The sequence below is a fragment of the Scatophagus argus genome, chromosome 15, assembly GCF_020382885.2.
Source record: "Scatophagus argus isolate fScaArg1 chromosome 15, fScaArg1.pri, whole genome shotgun sequence".
Taxonomy (NCBI): Eukaryota; Metazoa; Chordata; class Actinopteri; family Scatophagidae; genus Scatophagus; species Scatophagus argus.
The window spans coordinates 3,051,715-3,074,479 of record NC_058507.1 but is presented as its reverse complement, the minus strand read 5'-3'; the positions used below and the strand labels follow the sequence as shown (position 1 = coordinate 3,074,479).

The 22,765-nt window shown below is 44.1% G+C and overlaps 1 protein-coding gene across 3 annotated transcripts in view; it reads left to right on the top strand.

The window, feature by feature from the left end:
* gfra4a (GDNF family receptor alpha 4a) overlaps window positions 1-22,765 on the top strand; it is a 116,640-nt gene that overhangs the window by 92,525 nt on the left and 1,350 nt on the right. For all 3 annotated transcript variants that reach the window (XM_046413087.1, XM_046413086.1, XM_046413085.1), the window contains exons 4-7: window positions 3,297-3,636; window positions 6,891-7,000; window positions 8,684-8,818; window positions 19,613-19,782. In XM_046413087.1, coding sequence (XP_046269043.1) covers window positions 3,297-3,636; window positions 6,891-7,000; window positions 8,684-8,818; window positions 19,613-19,782 — 755 coding nt within the window. The remainder of the gene's footprint in view (window positions 1-3,296; window positions 3,637-6,890; window positions 7,001-8,683; window positions 8,819-19,612; window positions 19,783-22,765) is intronic.

The window sequence follows — 22,765 nt, the reverse complement described above, 5'->3', positions numbered from 1 at the left end:
AAGCAACAGGAATCACACACATTTTCTTCAGAAAAATCACATTCTGGTTGTCTTTGGGCTTGTTGTGCATAGCTGACTGAGAGTAGAGGTGAGGACAATGGGATGAACTGTCCTCACCTGTTAGCGAGAGACAGTGCAAGAGTGGAAAAGGCTTACAGAAAATAAGCTAAAAAATAAATTCAGATTTAGTGGATGTCCCCTTTAATGTGCTCGATCGTATGTTTTTGTGACCTCGTACATAAGCCGCTTATTGAAATGACACCCTTCATTTATTAGGCTGCTTTGAATTACAACAGCGCCGGACCTGCACCGCACAGCCTCCTCGTAAATTTCACTGCGGCGACTCCGCGGGAGGTCAAAGTTGACATCCATGCCGTGCATCTCGACAAGTCGGCTGCCAAAACAACAAAGATGTGATTAATGGGTGTTTTTCCGCCCTTATAGCATCTCTCCCTCAAACAGAGCAATGACCCTTTTCAAAGACGCAAGCCAGAGCCGCAGCTCGTCTAATTTTGAGGAGTACCCAAACAACAGAGAACTTCAGCCTCCACCAATTAACCAGTTCACTAAAGTGAAATCAGTGGCGTCAACACAAAAGTTCTTCTTTTTAAACACATTAGATGTTCAGCACCAATAAAGAAGCTTTTTAATGCGTCTTTGGCCTCTGAAAGTGGTAGAAATTGTTTTCCTTTGCCATGATTTTCTGCTTCATGGGCCTTAGGTGCAAGACAAACACTTTTGTTTCCTGTAGGTCTCTAATGTACCAGGTTCGTCACGAGCTTTATAAAGCAGTAAGGAAACCAGAACTTTGGCTCTGAACTGATGCCGAGACTGTGAGGCTTTAATTTGAGTTTTTGCATCCAGTGTAGCAGCTCTCACTCTGTCGTCCAAAATCTGTGTTCATCCAACATGAAAGTGGTCCTAAAGGAGTACTTCACTGAGATCTGAATCTTTTGAGTATGAAATACTCGCCTCATGCAGGCTTGAAAAGCGGTTCTGAGGGGTTTGTAATGTGCTCCTTCATGAAGGATGACTGCTGTGCTCAGTTGCAGAACTTCTAATACATTCCAAAAACAATTTGGTAATTCAAAAGTATTCACATGTTCATAGCATAAGCTACTTCTTTGCTGTTGTGTTCACTATGCTCCCAGTAATGCTCACTTTGCCAATAAAGTGCTCAATACGTGACCTCTGAGTGAGATCTGGAGCACTGAACACTGAGGGAGTGCGCTTAGTTTTTGGATAAAACTGGATGTTTGGTTCAGTAAGCAATAGAGTTATCTCTATTGAAAAAAATAAAGAAAGAAATAAAGAAATCAGCAAGTCAAAGTTTCCAGTTTCAACAAAGAGCTTTACTAGCTTCAGGGCTGAGCACCAGCACAGCAACAGACCATCCTTTCGCTCACACCTACTACACTTACAGACTGACTGTGTTAATATTGACTGAAATAACCTCAGATGAACTGCAGGAACAGTAATACCGCTAATGTTGCAGAAACAGATTGATGTCTGTGAAAATGCTGTCAAGGTGCATGCTGGGAAAACTCTCCACCACATCCACACGTGCGGGACACCACAGCATGTGTGTGTGTACGTATCTGCAGTGCTTTAAGGAGTTGCTGGAGAATTGCTGGTAGCCTCTGTGTCTCCGAGGACACACCACTGTCGGCCTTCACAGTGGACAATTTTTCAGAGCCACCTTTGAAACCTACAGATTGCAAATATCTTGAGCACAAAAGATAGATTTTCAGTGAAGTGTCCTCTGTTGATGACGATCAAGAACGTGATGAATTTCTGCTGGACGGTGACAGGATTTTCAGTAGTGGTCACGCAGCTTGAAATAAAGTTGACTACAATTGAATTTGCCTTTGAAGCTTAACTGATTTTTCTTTAGAAATCCTGTGGTTATGGAGCCAGAACAACAGAATGGGTCCACCACAAATTTAAAATGTAGATATGCGATGATGAATATTACAAAACAGACGTGTGCGACTAGAAAACAAGCTCGAGCGTGAGTGCATTCGGGGTCCACTGGCTCCAATGAAGAGTGGCTCCCCACTGTGGCTGCACTGGTCAGGTCTGAGGTTTAAATGTGTGTAAAGCATTAATGTGAAGCAGGACGCTCCTGGATAATAGCATGCACGCTCAGCAAGACCCATCTGAATAAGTAATGGCTTAAAAAAACACAGGGCCAACATAAAAATGTATGTGCAGGTTCCATCTCCCATGCTTGTGGCCTCTACATGCAATTTGTCATCCCACCCTGCAGTTCTGTTGGATCCTCCCATCTGCCCCTCTGCCCCCCCCCCCCTTCATCTGCTTAGCAGTTAAGTTGGGAATAACCTATGCTTTGTGATGGGTTGTTAGCTTGCTCTCCAAGGCCATTCATATTTTATATGACAGCTTGGTGAGAGGCGAACTCACCAGGAGACACAACTACAGGCAGTTTACAAACTAATGAGCAGTGCTATCTGCCAGAGGAGCTGAGCGTCATCATGGCTGTATTGACTGGTAGGTCGCTTGGGGGGGCAAAAAACACACATGCTGATGGATTGGGAAATAATGCAGCCAAAAAAAAAGAGGGTTACGAAAGGGGCTCTCCGCCGCCTCCACAGAGGTGGCTCATTACCGCAGAAGTCAGAGCTCGGGCACTGAGGGAGGCAGAGATGGGCAAAGTTGAGGATGGAGGAGCAAGGAGAGCGAGCTAAAAGGAGGACAGGGAGAAACAGATGGAGTCGGGGGGGGTGGCGGCAGAGTGGCAGACACATGGCGAAGGAGGAAGGTGGCAAGGGAAGGAGGGAGTCAGGTGAGTGAGGGATGGACCCAGATGGGGGGGGGGGGGGGTGAGAAAGATGGATGGATGGATGAAGGGGAAGGGAGCAGTAATTACAGGCCTTGTTGTGCGCTTGGAGAGGAGACGCTTTTTCAGCTCTGCCACTCTGCATTAACCCAGCAGAATGAAATATTCAGCCATTAGGAGTCAGCTGAAACACACCCAGTACCCAGACTCATGCAACATTTAGACCCCATTCATGTTCTATTCATTACAAGGAGGCCTATTACATATAATCATCATTTTGGTTTAGTTTGTACTTCAAGACACACACATACACACTCTTTTTCCATGTGTAAATGCAACGCTGCAGCTGAGTCTAGAGGTGAGAGCGGCAAGTCAATACCAGCTCCAATTAGGCCTTGAAATCATTGGTAAACATTGCCTGGGATTTGATTTTCTCAAACCACGCAGAAGGATGAAATGCTTTCTGCTTCTCATTTGTGTCTTATTCCGCATCCAGAGTCTGAAGTGACGACAGTGAACCGCTGCCTGGATGCCGCCAAGGCGTGCAACATAGACGAGACGTGTCAGAAGCTTCGTACGGAGTACGTGTCGGCCTGCATCCAGCCGTCAGCCCGCTCGGGGCCATGTAACAGACCGAAGTGCAACAAGGCGCTGCGGAAGTTCTTTGACCGTGTTCCCCCTGACTACACCCACGAGCTGCTGTTCTGTCCCTGCACCGACACGGCCTGCGCCGAGCGCCGCCGGCAGACCATCGTGCCATCCTGCTCCTACGAGGACAAGGACAAGCCCAACTGCCTGGCTCAGCTGCGGATCTGTAAAGCAGACTACGTGTGCAGGTAGAAATTAGAAGTGTTGTCTAACATGCCGCCTGCTGCCAAGAACATTTTACACTTTGTTTCCTGAGTTGGCGTCGTTCAAGTCACTGAACTGATTATTTGCAGCAACCCTGGCTGCTGTGGAAGGATCACAGCGGTGTTTTCACCAGTTGTTGTTAAACACTTCCACTTTCGAAGCATGCTATAGTTCTTTGATACTGGTTAGAGGCTGTATTGTTTCCTGTTTGGGCTTTTTATAGTTCAGAATGTGTAGTGACTTGACACTCTAATAGGTGGGTGAGATCAGGAGCTGAGTAATCCGGGACAGTAAATACTGACTGATTTGGAAACTCCTGGTGAGTTCACATTGCTGTAGAAACAAGTTTTGATAAACTGTATAAGCTCACTGAGTTCTTATGTTTGACTCGTTAGCAAACACCTGCCTGAGGTTACTGACATGTCCAGCATCTTGTTTGATCTTCCGGCTCCTGAGAAAACTATCTGGGTCTCTTTGGTGTTAGATGTTTGACCAGCTTCACCAGCCACTTGTTTGCTTTGGCTCTCTGCTGTTTCACACTGGACAGGTATTCTATAATTGACTTGCAAGCTTGAAGAGTAGTGTGAGAGGGCAAGAGCTACTCAACTATGCTGACTGGAAAACCAACACAGTCAAAGTAGACGTTTTTAAACCCCAGGAATTTTTTGGCCACTGGCTGACAGACACTCAGAGGTAGTTATAGGTAACATGTTCACAAATTGTTGTCTGCACAGCCAGCATAGCCACCAGCTGCATGCTATCTTTGTTTGAATTTGGGCAGGGAGTGTACAGACACTTACACCAAGACTGAATCAATACAATAAAATATCATGAAGCCAAAACCAGGAGCAAGAACAGCCTAAAAAGCTCTGTTGAGCTGAAGATTTGGGGGGAAATTCTCTGTACGAGTTCCCTGCAGTCCAACCGGGCTGTCTGAGTGAAACAGTAAATCATCCCTCTTTCCCTTACTAACCGGTTGCTCGTTACATCCCTTTATACAAGCCAAACAATGAGGTTATTTGGATTTTTTTCTGTCTCGTTTGAGATAGAGATCGTTAAAGATAGAGTTTTGTGGCGGCTGAGATGAACTTCTGCTCAGTCCCAGCAGCACAGCTCTGCCATAAGTTGTAACTTATACCTGCAAATACAATAGAGCAATATGAGTCCATAGAACGCTCTGTTTACTCACTTAGTCACAGCCAGCAGCAGTACATTATCCACTTGATCTTATATTGAAAACACAGCTGAGGACAAGGCAAAAAAACACAGACGCCCCCCAGCAACAAAGTTGAATGAAATTCGCCTCCATCGGATAGCGTTGCTACGTCTTCACAAACAACGAAACTGATGAGGCGCCAGAAAACGAAACACTAGTATTTTGTATTGTTAATGTTTAGAAAGAAGATGTTTTTGGATGGAAACGGTGACACAGATTTGCTACGGGAATTTCAAAATAAAAGTGCGTCTTAAAGGTTATGATATGAATTGATTTTTTTCACTTTGCATCAATGAAACTGGGTCATTGATCATTGAATTGGTGTATTGATCCAGGTCGAAGGATCGTCACAACCAGGGCTTATCATTAAACCCTCTCGCCCACCAAATGCTGGCAGAATTCATCAGAGGCCTACAACACCATCACTCCTAAATGTCATATTGTGCATTTTCTCAAATCCTTTCCATTGACTTAAACTTTGACAGATTTATTCTTAAGTCATCATATGTGGAAACTTAACAACATAAACCACAAATACTGCAAAACAGCATGTTGGCGTAAGTTGGAAACAAGTTAATGTTCGTGACTAATTCGGAGGCGCCTTCACCACCACTGCTGCGTTTGGAAGGGCTTTGTTGATGTGATGGCCTTGCTAACTGCCCCTCAGGACAATAAATGGCATTGTGTGTCTTGGAAGACGGGTCTGGCTGGTATGATATATTCATTTAGATTTAATTAGTCAGCTGTGTTTAATTAATTCAATTGTTACACTCATTAACTGTGTTTAATTAGTTCAATTATATTCTGCATTCATTTTCGGAGAGGAGCAGCCAGGCAACAAGCAGCCATGTGCACTAGTCATTATTAGAGCAGTCATTATCGTTTGGGATTCACACATGACTATTCTGCCAAAGTGCTCGGAAAATATTCATCAACGTACAGCCAAGACACCAGCGAGATCAGAGAATGGTTTGCAGAAAACTGTGGCCTCTGTACTGCGAGAAATCCCTGTTTGTGAGACGCGGATAAAAACAAAGATCTCATTCAAATTTTAATTGATTGTAAACGTCAAATCAGTCATAATGTCTTATGAAGCCATTAAAATGCGGAGGGCGTATTTCTCTCTGTCACCGGAGACTGAAAACATGGAGTTCTCATACCCGTCCTGTCATCCTCCTCTCTCTGACAGCAAATAGTCGCCAGCATTTAATCTAGTTCCTCTTCAAATGTCAGGAAGACAAAGGGCTTCATCTGTCACGGCTATCGATCAGGCATTATTCTCCACCGCTGCCCCCGATGGATGGAGTATCTCAAGGCCCCTGTGCAGCCTGCCAATCCTGCACCAGTCAGCTGGCAGTAACCGGCAGCCTGCAGAGGATGCCTTCACTTATCGCACAGCCTATGAGTTTTACCCACATCATTATAATGACATGACAAACGAGGGGAGAGTGGGGAGTTGTGGTGCCCTGAGGGGATCCCGTTGCTAATGCCAGTCGACGAGGGCCGATGATGTGATATGATGGCTGCGATAGCCTTGTACGATGACGATGATGAGGCTGGATGTCTGAGCGGCTGGCAGGAAAGGTGAAGCAGGGAAGGCGGAGCGGCAGTGAGAGGAAGTATTTATATGGAAGATTCATATTTGTCTAATCTCCTCGCAGCCAGGCCTGCCAGACACTGCCCACAGTATTTAGAGAGCCGAGCCAAGGCCTGTCTTTGCCCCTCATTGACTCTTTACAGCCAGGCAACGTCCCATAAGACAACTCACTGGGGAAAGTAGGGAGGATAGAGGGATGAATGTCACCGGGGGTGACTGGAGTCGAGGCTGAAGTGCTGCAGAGCGGATCCTGAAGGGTGGAGGGAGTTGATGTAGGAGTACAGGTGGGTAGATGAGCGTTTTGAGTTTCAGATCCACTCGTTTCTGTTGAGAGAAATCGCCATCGCTGGCCACCCCAGTGTGACACGATGTGTGCAGCAGCCAAGCACGAGTAAATGATGGATGGCATGTTATTGCTCCCACAGGTCTCGCTGGGCACAGTTCCAGTATGATTGCCAACCTTCCGAGGAGAGCGCCAGCGGCTGCAAGCAAGAGAACTACGGAGCATGTCTGCTTGCGTACACCGGCCTGATGGGTAAGAACTAAATCTTTCTCTGCCAGCTCCGGTTCACCCACCTTCTGTGATGGATCAGGAACAAAAAGGTTCTAGAGAGGGGAAGGCGGAGAGCAGACAAGTGCGCTGAACAGGACTCAAAAGAATGAATCAAGGATTGTGATGAGAAGCGCGGTTCAACGATCGATGGAGCGCTGATTAATGTGGCTGCAGCGTGCCCGGCCAAGTCGCTGGCATTATAAGTAGTGCAATTACAACTATTGACCGCTTTTTTTTTTGAGAGAATTATCCCTGACGTGACGATGAGTGAGAGCGAGCAGAGGCGTGGAACACAGCTTATTGTACTTCAGATAAAAACTTAACAAAAGATCACATAATTCACAAAAGCTTGTTAAAAACTGCTCAGTCTAAACATGTCATTATGGGACAACAATACCACATTGAACTGCTGCAAAAAGAGCGGAAAAAATATTTGTTTAGTTTGTGAGGGACTGAAGGAGACAGATTAAGGAAGACAGAGACAGAAAGCTGCAGCAGTGATTGGCCGTTCTAGACAACTGAAGTAGAAGTGAGATGCTGAGGTGTTGTTGTTTGGAAGTCTGGGACCCAGAAAATCAATGGAGGTAAATCAGAACTTTTTTGCCACACTGCCTCAAAGTGCAGCAATTCTATTTCCCACCTCTTTTAAAAATACAAGCTACAAGTCTGTATTACCCTTCCCAGAGAATGACTTCCCACTCATTTCCTGCTGAAAAGCTCCAAAGGCAGAGAAGAATAAAAAGAATACACCTGAAAGACCTCTGATGGCGCCTAGACTTTGAACTGCGGGCCGCTGCGCTTATCAAAGTGCACCGAGCTGCCTGCCCTGGCGAATGTACACGTTGGAAATTCAGAAAACTAGAGAGGCCAAACAAAAGCCCTCGTTGTTTGGACTTGATCTGTTGTAGCATCAGATAAGAACCGCTGAGAGATCCAGAGTCAGTCAGCTGTGTGTCTCTTTGTTTATACAGTGAATGATAAATCCATCCGCAGAGAAAATCACGTTAATCGTTATGTCGAAATAATTGTCTGTCATGAGAGATGAAGGAGTATTTTTTTAGCAAATGTTAGCTGGTTTCACTCCTTTGAAATACACGTACAACACAACTTTATTGGCTCCGTAATGTTAAGCCCTGGATTGAACCAGTCAACATTTGATCACCAGGCTGTCGGCTTAAACTCACCTGCCAGCCCGTATTTCTGTCTCTATTCACTCCACTTTCTTCTATTTATATTCCTCTCAGTTTCTCTCTCAGTGAATGCATTTACATGCACATTAATAGCTCAGTCTTAACCTGATTAGGCAATGTTGTGATGATAGAAATTGCCACATAAACGCCTTTATTTGATTATCATAATCAGGGTAAGGTCATAATCAGGCTAAGCATAACACGATTAAATCAGCTGGAATTCTGCTCAAACATTCACTTTGGCAAACCCCTCAGTTAGACAGTCTTCTGCCTATGAGGTGTTTACGAAGAGAAACCATAGCTCAAGGCCACAGGAAGAATATCTTGAATAACAAAAGACAATGACAGTTACTTCTTATTCATGTGCCATTATGTTCTGATTCAGTCGCCGTAAACCTCATAACATGAGACCTTGTATGACCTCAGTATTCCTGTAAACATACAAAACTGTGTTGTTGTTGTGCCCCCCCCACAGGAAGCACAATAACTCCCAACTACCTTGACAACTCCACATCCAACGTGGGACCCTGGTGCTCCTGCGCAGCGAGCGGCAACCACAGGGAACAATGCAACGACTTCCTCGCTTTTTTCCACGACAATGTCTGCCTGAGTGAGTAACAGCTGCAGAGAGAGAGAGACAACACGCTAACAATACGTCTGTGTTTGTGAACGAAGTCATTGATGGTACTTCCGTACTGCACAAGTACTTTGATGTACTGTAACACTAACGCTAGCCAGCCTAAACCCAGTTCTCCACTTGTAGCTCTGTTTTGTGCTTTATTTTGTGCGAAAGGACAAAAACTAAAGATACTTTTAATTAGTTTTCAAGCATCTGTAAAGTCTAATTTTGCTATTTTTCATACTTAATATCCTTAAATGTTACTTCAACAATAAAATAGGCCTATTAAAAAACAAACAAACAAGAAACAGTTCTCCACCAGATTAGCATTGTAGAGAAGGCTGTGACACATGCAGCCACGACGTTGGCCCGCGCAGATAAAACTTAAAGGAAATAGATTATATAGACAAAAATTTTGGGACATACCTTATTATTGAATTCAGGTGTGGTGTGGGCTGTTTCTCAGGGTTTGGGCTCGGCCCCTGACTTCCAGTGAAGGGAAACCTTAATGCTTCAGCACACCAAGACATTTTGGACAATGCTATGCTTCCAACTTTGTGGCAACAGTTTGTTGAAGGCCCTTTTCTATTCCAGCATGACTGTGCCCCAGTGCACAAAGCAAAGCTCCATAAAGACATGGTTGGATGAGTTTGGTGTGGAAGAACTTGACTGGCCCACACAGAGTCCTGACCTCAACCCCATCCAACACCTTTGGGATGAACTGGAACGGAGATTGTGAGCCAGGCCTTTTGGTCCAACATCAGTGTGTGACCTCACAAATGCTCTACTGCATGAATGGGCACAAATTCCCACAGAAACACTCCAACATGTTGTGGAAAGCCTTCACAGAAGAGTGGAAGCTGTTAGAGCTGCAAAGCTGCCTGTGTGATTACAATGAGATGTCAATGAAGTCCCTGTTGGTGTGACGGCCAGGTGTCCCAAGACTTTTGTTTTTGTATATTAGAGTTGTTGGTGTGGGCGTATGTTTTTAAGCTTGGACGTAGCTAGGTTAGCTGTTTCCTCCTGCTACACTTGTAAGCTAAGCTAACTGAGTCCTGGCATAAGAGTAGTATTGATCTTCTCATTTAACTTTGGGCAAAAAGGCAAATAGAATAAATATACTTGGACTCATAACCTCAATATTAAATGTTAGCTAGTGCAGTTCATTAATAAGAAAAGTCTGACAAGTCATCTCCAGAACACAACTTTATTGCATTTTTCAGTATCCCTGGGTAGTGAAGGCACTCGTGCCACATCAGTGACAGAGTAGAGACTACAGTCACTTCCTGTGCATGTCGTTAGGTCAGTCGATATCAGTTTATATCTTTGCACACACACGACTGCAGACAAACAAGCCCCTGAGTGACGGCAGCAGCGACAGTCCAGTAACATTAATGAAACACTACAGCTGGTGGCACACAGTAATGAGTTACCACAACTAATATATTGGTTTTAATTATGCTGGGAAACTGATCAGTGGAGAGTGAAAAAAAAACCAAAACAATTTATGATAATAGAAATGTCTTTTTTAGTGGCAGCGCAAACAATAAAACAACAGACATGAGTGACTGACGAACTGCAGGATTATCCACCAATCCTCTGTCATCTTTCACTCTTTGTTGTAGATTTTACTCATTCAACAGCAACAAGCAGAAAACAGCTACGATGAAAGGAGCTCATCCCTCTGAATGACTGATGGCACCAGTGACGTTAGAGTGACACCAGTGACAAAGTAATACGAACTGTAGCTGCTGGTGACACAGGAGACACACTGGAGTTTATTTTGGGTTGTTATGATTATTTTTTTTCAAACAAGAAAAGAAGACAAGTTCTTAGAAAGCTGTCAGCGTGAGTAACAACACCAGTGACAGACCAATGACACCAGTCACAGCAGAAAGCAAACTGCAGCTGCTGCCGCGTGGAGTTTGTTAAACTCAGCCAAGGCCGCGTCTTAGTTCGATTATGACTAAAAAGAAGAAAAAAAAAAGTACCAAGTTGTCATCAGCACCAGGTTAACTGACTGGTCTGCAGGGTCAGGACAGTGTTAACACTGCTGAAGAGGAAGCAGCACAGGGAAGGTGCAGGCCCTTCGAAGGGATCAGGACAAAATGATCACATGAGATCGGTCGCGCACACGTGCACTTCAACACAATGCTCCGTCAGTGGGAGGTGGAGCAGTGTGGAGAAGATGGATGTGAGAGAGAGAGAGAAAAGGGGGGGCTGAGAGGGAGCGAATTAAATGGAGAACATCCGAGAGGAGGAATCTGTTGCTAAATGCTGTAGACTTCACGTACAGGGTTGGTGTTTTCAAACAGGGCAGCCCTCAGCAGGTCATGTCACAACGACATGTCACAGTATGAAGAGTAAACCAGAAAAAACATTTTAACAAAACACTTACTGACGCTACATTCTGGGCCTGTGTGACCCCAGTCCGTGTCTGGACGAGGCTGCATCGTTTCCCAGCTCCAAAACACAATTCGCTGCAGTTCTAGCCTGTCCATTGGACACATGATGGAAGCATCTGACCCACTGCTCGTCCAATAAACCACAACGACGTTTCCGATTGAAAGCAGGCACATTCAGAGCCTTAATCCAACATCAGTTTTGGACTGAGCCACAAAGCTACATTACATTACAGAGCAGAGGGAAGGATAACTGCTTAAAATGCATGTAGAGTATTTTTTCAGGCCAGAAATATTTGTGTATGAATGTAGAAAAAGAGACAGTTGACATTTTACAGGTTGGTGCTTAATCCAGCAATAAGCACAACAATCCAGTGAGAAGCGAGAAGGATTCAGCATTCGGCAAAAGAGAAGATGTACACGAGAAGAAGAAAATAAGATTCATGAGGGACAAACAGACCAAAATGTCAACATTACTCATTAGAAGCTTTATCTGCTTCTCCAGTGACGAAACCCCCCCTACGCTAAATCACTTGTATTAATTGTGCTCCACAAAGGGACCACCACTCAACGTGCTGTAATGGTTTCTAATGAGTTAGTGGGTGATTTAAACTTGCTGCTGCAGATTCCCAACCAGCAGAGCAACAGAAACCTCAGTTTAACATGAAGTCGATCAGCCTTTTCTCCTGACGGGCAGGTTAGGTTTTTTGCATTAGAGTCAGTCTGAATAGGAATATTTGTTAAAAGAATATTAAAGAATCGAATAAGAATAAGTCAACATTATGACTCACTAGCTAATATTAGAATCTGTTTTAACTCAAACCATCAGGTCTCCCTAAACCTGATGGGTGTTTTTGCCTAAACGTAAGTGAACCTCAGCCATATCATCGCATATTATATATTTTAAAAAAGCCAAGTGATAACTTGTTAACTTGGAAACACTTAATTCCAACATGGTCCCAAGATGTTAAATGACAAAACGCAAGACATACCATAAAACAAAACCTTAAAATCACGCCCACCTCAGTCTGGAAGCTGGCACAGAAAACGATATGCAGTCAAAAGAATGCTTTTCCAGGGGAGACTGAAAGCGTTCACAGTCATTCCCAGTTGAGAGATTCGTTGAGTTGAGACTACAAAGACGTCCAAAAGCCACAGAATCCTTGGAGAGAGATCAGGGAGGCGGTGTGATGGAGCCTAAAGGCGGCTATGACAGCAGGCTTTTCGCCCGGCCTTCGAGTGTGGCCATTTGGAACTGCTGTGTGGCTGTAGCCGGACTGTCTGTCATGTAACCTACTTCGTTTCAAGCACACCAAACCCTTTATTGTCCCTTCAGAAGAAATCAGACATGGAGCAGCTGTTGAAAACACTACAGAGCACGTAAACACCCTAACATGTAAAATCTGGACAGATAAATAACCCCCCCGAAAAAACAACATGAAATCCAAGCAAACCTAAAATCTAAAAGCAGCACATGTAGAAACCTTGAGGGACACGTCACAGTTTTACCTGGGGACAAAAACTACCATATCTGTGCTGTTTTCAGACCAAGTGCAACATGCTGTATGAATTTGGAAAGAAGACTCGCCGCCTGACATGCGTCTCTCAGTGAGATAATGACGCTTGTTAAAATGCTTCTGTTCTCTAATTAGCCAACTCTGGATAACAATAAAATGTACATTATCCTGCAGTGAGTAAGGACTCCCAGCGCAGTCGCATATGTTTTGCAACTGCTTGATGGATGCCTTGTTTTTCAATGAATCTCCTCATGCGCATCTCGAAGCCAGGACTCAGACTCAGCCAAGGCAGCTCCTGTGTGCTGTTTACTGTAAGCTCCTTAGAGACCCAGAAAAACAAACCTCAGACTGACTGGCCTCATTTCCCTCCGTCTGAGCAAACGGCTCAAGCCAAACAGCACATACAGTACGTGATAATAAGGACGAGAAAGTTTCTAATGGGAAAGGCGGTTTCGCGGACCAGCGGTGCATGTCGCACTCTCGTCTCAGCTGGAGTTCGGTCTCTTTTGCCAGGCCCAGGCAGACCACGGTTCTATTTTGGGGAAAAAGTGTGCGTAATGATTTGGTTATAAGACTTTGGATTCATGCCCATAATTGGGAAAATGAATCCGCTCTGCGAGAGCTCCTGAATGTTTTTCTTTCCTCCGTGTTCCTCGTGTAATCACAGCGCAGAGAGAATGAAATGTTACTCATTCCGACTGCAGCCAAAAGACTGTCCTCTCCCTCCGTAATGGTTCTGTTTCACAAGTGGACAGCAAAATCGTCAATTAAATAAATCCCTCCGGTCTGTTTTGGTGCTCACATCTTTTTTGTGACTGAATTCAGCGTTATTTTGTGGGCAGGGCCCCCCTGTGCTGGGGCCGGCTTGCTGAGACAGGACTTCAGATGGCCTTTGATGACTTTGTAATTGAACGTAATTTGGTTTCCTGCCTCCGAACTAATGAGGTGGACAGAGAGAGAAGTGGCAGGGAAGAATAGAATCGTTTGCAGATAGGGGCAAGCAAAAACTGGTGGGAAAAAACGCCTCTGTGGAGTGAGCGCGCTCAGGTTTTAAAAACAGCTGTCACCCTACCTTAGCTCCTCATCACAGCCATAATAACCACATCACTATGCAGAACTACAGCTCTGGACTTCCTCGTTCTCGGAAAGCTGAGTGTGTCAGGAAAAAAAAAGAAGAGAGGACAGATGGAGGTGAGGCTCATTTATTTCTGCAATTATTTTAATTTTTTTCTGGAAATTAAATAGACGGTGCAACAGGAAATAGTCACAGTAACCAGCAATATGGCTGGGAGGGGGGGGGGGGGAGCACAGGATGTGCTCTGCGGTGTGACTTCAGGAAACCTATAAAGTCAGTAAGAGGAAAAAAAACAGAAGCCTCCAGGGAGAAAGTTAAAAGTCAAAGAGATGCGAGATGGCGGTGCTTAAACAACCGTGTCCAAACATTTACAAAGGGACTGTCATAACAACTTACCACTGAAGATATCAATTGGCGCCTCATCTCTGCGTGACGGCGGGAGCCGAGGCTCGGTGGCGAGCAGCTGGAGTTGCACCCCTCGCCTCCCTCATCCGTCAGCCTGCCAGGGGAGTGCTGCACGCCACCGAGCGCTAACTGCGCACTGTCCCACCTGTCCTACCAACGCTAATGGCCCACAGCACCGTTAGCTGCTCCGAAGCCTTTCCTGCGAGGTGCTGCTGTGTACGCACCATCAGCAGGGCTCAATCTGTTTCCCTCACTACACTGACTCGTTGCTATTGTGTTGCAACTTGCAAGTTCCCTAATTAGCTGCAGAGCTGGCGATGAGCGCGCAGGTTGAGCATCCACCACCTCCATCTCTGTATCGTAGTTGATGCTCAGTGTCGCACCAGGAGGCTCCGCACTGATTGCTGCAGGGTTGTGTTTGCGAAGGTAACCTACCTGAGAAGGATGGATCAGTTTGTTATGATCCTGTGAGAAATCAATGCTTGTGTGTCACATCCCGATACTCCACCGAACGTTTGGAAATCCCATCACTAATAAGCAGCAAGTCGCTTCTGAAATCGGAGGCTTTTTGCCGGGAACAGATGGAATTATGGTGTGATTTTCATTTCTAAGCACCCACATCCATCTTATAGTATAAGCTGGGGAAATTAATTGATGAATCTCTCATTCATGTCTTCATTTGAGCATATTTTAATTGAAGTGACTTTCATGCAAACGTAATTGCTGCCGAGTAGCCCATTAGCCGAATGAAAATGAATGCTTATAGAATATTAATTCATTATATGATTATAAGTCATTCTGATTGTGGTAAATCCAAGAGCGTCATGTAATGGGTGTCCTTTGGGGTGTATAAAACCATATAAATCCACCCGACTTTGAATTATACATATTACAGCATGTACTATGTATAATGTGATATAATATTCCTCCCAGCCACAGCCTACTTACTGGAAGCCATTTCAAAACTCACCGTGAACATTAAATGACGTCATTACAGACAACTGAAAGAAGAGAAACTGAGAGTCTGATGATGCTTTGAATCCACTTTTAGGGAACAAACTCCAGCTACGTCTGATGACCCTTTCCTCTTCTGCGAATTGAGCATGCGGATGTATGTAAGGCAGCAGTTAAAAAAGTAAAAGAATAGGTTGAAAAGTATTTGGCCACCCAGAGAATCGAAGCTTGTTCGCTCGTGTCTCTCGCTTCCTGAGTGATTGTTGTCGCGCAGAAAAGGTGGAAGCTTTTATCGCTTTCACTCAGGTGTGGATTCGAAGGCGAAAGCGTCTGTCTGTTTGACTGAATTACAGCCAAACTCGAACATCTGCTCCTTTAACACCTGTGACAGAGGGAGAAAGACTCACATTCCTCTCACCGCCGCTGCGAACATGCGACTGTTTCAACAACTTAACAGCAATGTATAACATCCACAGATTTGTGTTAAACACACATGATAGCATCCGAGAGCAAATACTGTGAAGATCTGGCAGCAAGAGACTTTTTCTTTTTTAGTTAGTGGGAGAATGTGTTGCAGTACAAACATACAAAGTCAAAATCTTCTGTTAAAACTTTTCCTTGTGGCAGCAGAACAAGCTGAAAACACAACATTAACAACCAGGATTTGGCTCTCAAGCCCCTAAATGTTCTGCTCATAGTTTGGATGTAATTCATTTGAACACATCAGTCAAATCATATTTTATATAGACATTACAATATTGTGTGTGTGTGTGTGTGTGCGTGTGTTTTAAATTTTATAGAAGATCAGCTCTAGAAAATGTTTGTAAAAAGGTTTCACAACGGTAGCAGCAGCAGGAGAGGACATCTTTTAATTTCAAGGCTTTTGTTAAGATAAGATAAGATGAACTTTATTGAATTCACTTGTTGTGGCAGCTCACAAGAACAGAAAAAGGGATCAAAAAGTGTGCAAAAACAGTTACAAAACAATGCAGAGGTAGTGTTGTTGAACGTGATTGTTCACTGCTGTTGCAGTCTTTTAAAGTCACTATTGTTTGGCGGATGTGATGACTCAGCTGCAGTCCTGCTGAGTGTTTGTGCGTTCAGTCTCTGCCTAACGTTTCCTGTTGGCTGATGAAGAATCTCCATCTGAACGCCAACAACCAATCGCACGCCACCCCGAAGCGATCAGCTGCACTTCCCCGGTGTCTCCTGCTGCACTTTTAATGAAAAAGTTCACTTTGTTTTCCGCGAGTCTGCCCTCTTGTGCGCTCGCTCAGTTCTAATGATGATTTGTTCGCGGTTCATAATGATATGATTCATCTCGGGGCTTCGCTCGTGGAGGACTCTCAGCAGATATTGGTTGGTTTGTGTGCGCCGAGGCTCTGCTGCCCATGACCCCATGTGAGGCGCTCATGTTTTAATAGAGAGTCCTGCCGGGTTGAGAGGGTCTGAGAGTGTGTGTGTGTCCTTGGTTTTCACCGAGTGAATGAAAGCACTGGAAAATAAAATCCCCTCAGTATAATTCATATAAATTCAGCCTTATTTTAAAATCAATCAGCCCGCATAAAATCAAACATTGTGTGTATGGCTTTCATCCGGATGATAAATTATATGAGGTATTCATTTAAAGGAGGTATGAAGGACCTTCAGTTCCAGCGTATCCATCACGAGGTCCAGGTGTTCTGAACCAACGAATACGCCGCAGGATTCTGGACTCACCAGCCTCGCTGTCCTGATGTCGGCTAAGGCTGCTTAGTTGGTTAAAGGAGTCGATTATTATGGGATGCAGGATTCACTGAGCGTGTGTGTGTGTTTGTGTCCTGATAGAAATGAGCCACATTAAAGAAAACTCATGGCAATCAAGAGCCCCAAATACTTCAGATCGCTCAGGTGATTTAAATAACAAGAGAAATAACTTTAATAACAAGAGAAATAATTGCAGTCTGTGGTTAAATAACTTTTTCTCAATTTTCTCCGAAAAATGTCAGCTCTCTCTCTCACACACACACACACACACACACACACACACAGATGAAATTAAGCTCCTCGGGGGGTCTGATTACATTTCACAAAATACTTTCTAATTCCTTATTCAAGACAACTTAATTACACGCTCACCTGTGCGACAGCCCCGTTCACACTCACGCTCTGCTCTCCACTGCTCTTTCTGATGCCGTACAAAGTTAAGGGGAAGTCAGACCTCCTCATTAAAACACCTCCACTCGTGAAACCAAGCGCACTCTTTGAGAACACTTCCGTTAAAGCATAAAAATCACCTTTCAGTGACCTGAGGTGCAAATCAGAGCAGGAGTGAATTCAGAGCATTTTGTTGTCGTAGGTGAGAACAAAACACTTTAACGCAGCTGCTGAATTTATCTAAAATTGACCCATGATTTAAAACTGAAAAGATTTAAACAACAGTATGTAATTTTTGCTGCTCTCAGTCAAAATAATGGAACACAACAAAACACTAAATGAAGCACGCTGTTACCTGGAAGAAAATTATGTGTTTCTCTGGGTTTGAAGATTGTTGGAAACATTTGGGCTGATTTAAGTGCACGACTCGACGGGACATTTAACATGGACGTGTCACCGGTTAAACCTTTCCGCTTTAGACTGCTACTGCCTGCCGTTAGCTCTGCACCTGACGGGATTTCCAGGCTTGGCGGACTGCAAGATTGGCTGAAATTTGAGTTTTCATGTACACAGAATTTTGTACTCATGATTTAATCAGGACGTTTTTGTGCCAATCCAAGGTGCAGAAGTGCTCCAACTGTGAGTCCTGAGACACCAGTGGGACTTTTATTTACTGTGAGAAACAAGTCATCTGGGATCGTGGACTGGAATTGGAACATTGTTGGCTCCCTCAGTGTGGCTGATGGAGACCAGAATGGCCGTGACTCCCCTGTCGATTAGCTAACTTTCCCGTTTGCTCCCCTGTTTTCAGTCAACCCCCCCACCCCCCAATCAATGATCCCGCTGGGTCAGAATGAGGCAAAGACACACCTGAAAAAGGCAAAGATGAGATTCACACCTGCAGCAGCACACTCTCCTTCCGCCTTACGCTGCCACTGTGTTGCTCACACACACTGCTGCTCGTACGTGTGGTGACTCTGCGGCATTGCTGTTTTTGTCTCATACGCACTACTGTTGTCCACACAAAGATTACACAGACAAGAGAGCCGCCTAACAAACACCGTGTAGGCTGTTAAGTCTCGTTCACGCAGCTCTTCAGTCTCACAGCTGCACCCCACCCTACACACACACACACACACACTGTTATATCTACACATCATTGTCTATGGACATGAGTGAATAATGGGTGGGAGGCAGAATTAGGATGCAGTGTTAGTGTTAGAAAAGCAGCAGGAAGGTCAGAAGTGAGTCAGATTGACTCGGGGAAAATGTTCATCTCTCTTTTTATGCTCCCCCACAGCGATTTTTAAGCCAGTCAGTGAGCCTGCTGACTGTGAAAGGACTCAAAAAGACTAACTCACCGCTCCTCATTATTGTTCGTTATTTTACAGTGTGACTATCTTTCGCCTTTTTTTTTTTGCCTTTAAATGAACTTGCATTATATCTGACTTGCAGCTGCTCTTGCCTCTTGAGATTCCTGTAATTAAAAGCAAACCTTCAATCTGCCTCTGACTGAGGCGCTCCTCTATTTAGCAAAATGTGCTTTCCCATCGTACATTTACAATTTATACAGAGCAAAGTGAATTCCTGCTCTCTGTAGTGGCAGAGAGCAGCGTTCAAGACTACAGGCTGCAGTATTTTCTGCCCGAGGAATAACATATTTAAACTCATCCCCAGGCAGATGAATAACATATGCTGTTCATTTTAGGCAGTGTTTTACAGAAAGGCAACACCATGTTTGAGTTTGAAAAATCTCAGCTTTCATTATTCACAAATTTGCTTTCTGTGAAACGGATGAGCGTTTCAAGGGCAGTTAGTGTTTTCCCGCTCTCTGTTCGGCTCCTGCTGCATAGCCTCCCATGAACAGAACACTTTCATCTTCACTTTAGGCGAGCAAATCAATCAAATCATGTTGGCCTCTTGTCTGTTTCAGTGCCTGTTAACGATAATGGCTAACAACAGGTGTATTTTTATTCAGATTGCAGTTTGAAATTAATCTTTCAGACCAAACAGAGTACAGCCAACAGTCAGTAGCCTGCTGACTTACCCTCAAAGGCTGAGTTGTCCCCACACGCCATGACATTTGACCATTGTAATCACAGTCCCTCAGTGCATAATTATAAAATGACCAGTCGTGATAAAGTGCTGTGAAGAAAGGAAAGTCGAGGGGATGGCTGATGTGAAAGTTGATCATGAAGCTACTCCATTTATCCCTCAGATGACGAACAATGTCGAGCTATTAAACTGTCAGTCATGTCTCTTTAAACGCAACACCTCTGCTGCTCTTGTGTTCTAGAAAACGCTATTGTGGCCTTCGGGAACGGATCGGATGTGAAAACGGGTGCCAGCCAGCCCGGGTTGCCCAGTCCAGCCACGGACAACCAGAGCCCGCACTTGGCAACCACCGCCCCGGGCGTCCTCCTGGAGACAGAGCAGAACACTCTGAGAGCACAGATACCTGCTCAGGTGAGACGAGATCCAAACCTGATCCAAACAGAGAGGCACTAATGGAGGCAGCCGCAGTCAGAACTCGGCCCGCTACTCTGCAGATATCTCGGGGTGTTTGTTTTAGCCTGCAGGGAGCCGCAGACGGGTGGGACTTACGTTATCTTTAAATGAAGCCGTGTCCCTTTGCTACCATGTGCACAAAATTCACATCGCTGCCGCTTATGCGAATGTCCAGATTCTGGGTTTAAGATCTTTGGCAGATGTTTTTGTCCAAACAGACAACCCAAGCCACAGTAGAGCAAGAAGATTTGTGAGCTAAATAAAATAGTGACAGTACTTTATTAGCTGATTATCACTCAGTCAAAATGTATTCATATAGGTAGAATATTGTTGGCAACGATGTCACCAAGTTAAAAAAAGGTAGATTAGAACAAGGGTCCCCAACCCTCGGGCCGCGGCCCGGTACCGGTCCGTGGGTCATTTGCTACCGGGTCGCACAGAAAGAATAAGTAACTTACATAATTTCCGTTTTATTGATTATTTGAGTTTGAACGATGTTTTATTTTGAAAAATGACCGGACGATCCGTCTATGACTCACTCTTGACGCATGTCAAGACGCTTGTCTCGGTCACGTGATACGTTACCGCTAAAAAATAAGCTAGCAAAATGAGTAAAAACCAAACGTCTCTGGAAAGGGGAAAGGCTCTGGATGGGACCGTCTCGTTACAGAGAAACAGGCCCAGGGCTCCCACTGACTCAGCGTTATGGTGAGTTGCGTTTTTGATGCACTTTGTTTGTTTTTGCGGTGTATCTTATTTTGAAGGCATTTTTAAACGTTACCATAGCGACCAGAGAGCGTTGAGAAGATGTTACTAATGTTACGAAGACGCTGCTAATTAAGTTGCGAGTACACATTGGATTCACGTTTATTGTTATGTTTAAAAAATACCCCAGTTTCTATGCCGGTCTTATCATTTTATTTTGCTGTATTTATCCGCCACACACGCTCTGATACCTAACCGGTCCGTGGCGCTAAAAGGTTGGGGACCGCTGGATTAGAAGATGCTGTACAAGTCAAATTAAGGAAAAAAAATCCACAGGTTTACGTGCTGACTTGTTACTCAATGCTGTGACATGTGAGCTTCGGCTAATAAAGTCAATATATTGATCACAGCTCACTCAGTGAGTGTTTATTGTGTAGAGAACTGAAGTAAGTGAATGAAGGAAGCTTTGAAGCTTTCAGATTGGATGTAACTTTATTGATCCCAGTGGGACCATCAGATCTCCGCAGCCCACCAAATGGAGAGTAAAGCAAACAACATAATGAGAATGAAAGAGTTGAGACAATTAAAACAAGCTGTGAAAAACAATGTAAACAAATGTGCGTTATGTAAGCTCATGCTGTTGATAGTTAAGCCCATTAGTCAGACTTCACTGAGGGGAAAACGCAGGACGAGGAAAGATGATAAACCCATGGATGACATAGTTCCATATAAATGTTATTTGTGCCAGGATTGCAGATGTAAACACATATCTTTTGATTTTAAGTATACAATATACTGTAAGCAAATATATACACAAACATGCCATCAAACAGCAACAGTATCTTTTTACATTTTTAATCACTATTAAACTTCCTGGACTTCATCGAGCTCTCAGCAGGAGTAGAAGCCCATGCAGACTTTCTTCTTTGTGACTCAGTTTTATTCTTGCATCTGAATGTGAACGCTGAACTGTCTTATATTCATAACTGCTTCATCAACAGTATAAACAGGTTCTGTAAACATCATTAATGTCGCCCATACAGTGAAGCAGTAAAGTAAACAACTGTTAAAGTCTGTTGAACATAAACTTCAATATGAACGCCCTGTTTTGCTTTAAAAATACACACACAGTATCTCCGATTTTAATAATGAGGGGGAAATCATAAATAATATAAATCACTGCGGGCTGAGGAAATTTCTTCAGTGCATTTGGCTCCTAATGGGAAGAATGCTGTAGATAAATTGACAATGCGCCAACAGATATAAATAAACTTCACAAGCTAAATGTATAACTAGGCCACTTACTTATTTCCAGGGGGAAAGCAGAAGAAAAAGGCCAAAATCCCAAATTACATATTCTCTCGTCAGGTCCTCAGAAGCCCCTCAGCCCACACACTATTGTTTCAACAGTCTGCATCATCCGCTGGCTGCGTTAGACTTAGTGTCATGGCACAGAGATAAGGTGACACTTTGTTGAATGTGGACATTTCGTTACCTGAGAGCGTATCAACACAGGATCAGATAAAGTGTTACCGAGTCGACACCAGTCAGAGTTAATTAATCCAGTAAATGAGCTCTGCACAGCCGCCTCAGTCTCGTCTCATCAGGCATACGACTCTTCAACCAACGTTTAAATAACAGTCGCTGATAATTCAACAAAAACCAAATTAACGCTGAAGGGTTGCTGTGCATTTCAATCAGACCTGCCTCATCCACAGCCGCAGGAAGGAGGGGTTAACCTCAGGTTAGCGGTTAGCTTGAATGAATGTACCGACACACCAAAAAGAAGGCAGTTCACCGCAAACGTTTCTGCTATAAAATATCTAAAAACAACTCAGCCCTTGTTATATATTTTATTGGGTTGTGTATTTACATTATTGCAAATGTTGCCAACAATGTTCAAACCCAGAGAAATCCACTTTAATTCAAGTTAACTGTTAAAAGTTAATTTCCTGTCGCTATGAGTGAGGAAGAAAGAGGCTGAGGAAGGAAGGAGGTCGGCGTCAACGTGACTAAAACTTTAAAACATTACTCAGTCTGTAGACATTTCTGCCTGACTCGCGTCAAATAGATTTTCATCTGCAGTGGTGGTTGTTTAACGGTGAAGACAACAACTCCCATGATGGCACAAATTACATCCTTTACTTATCCTCTGTAGTAAAATAATAAGTAGTAGTAGTTGCTTTCAAGTCATATTTCAAAGATGATGTTAGAGTCTCTTAAAGTAAACAAAAAC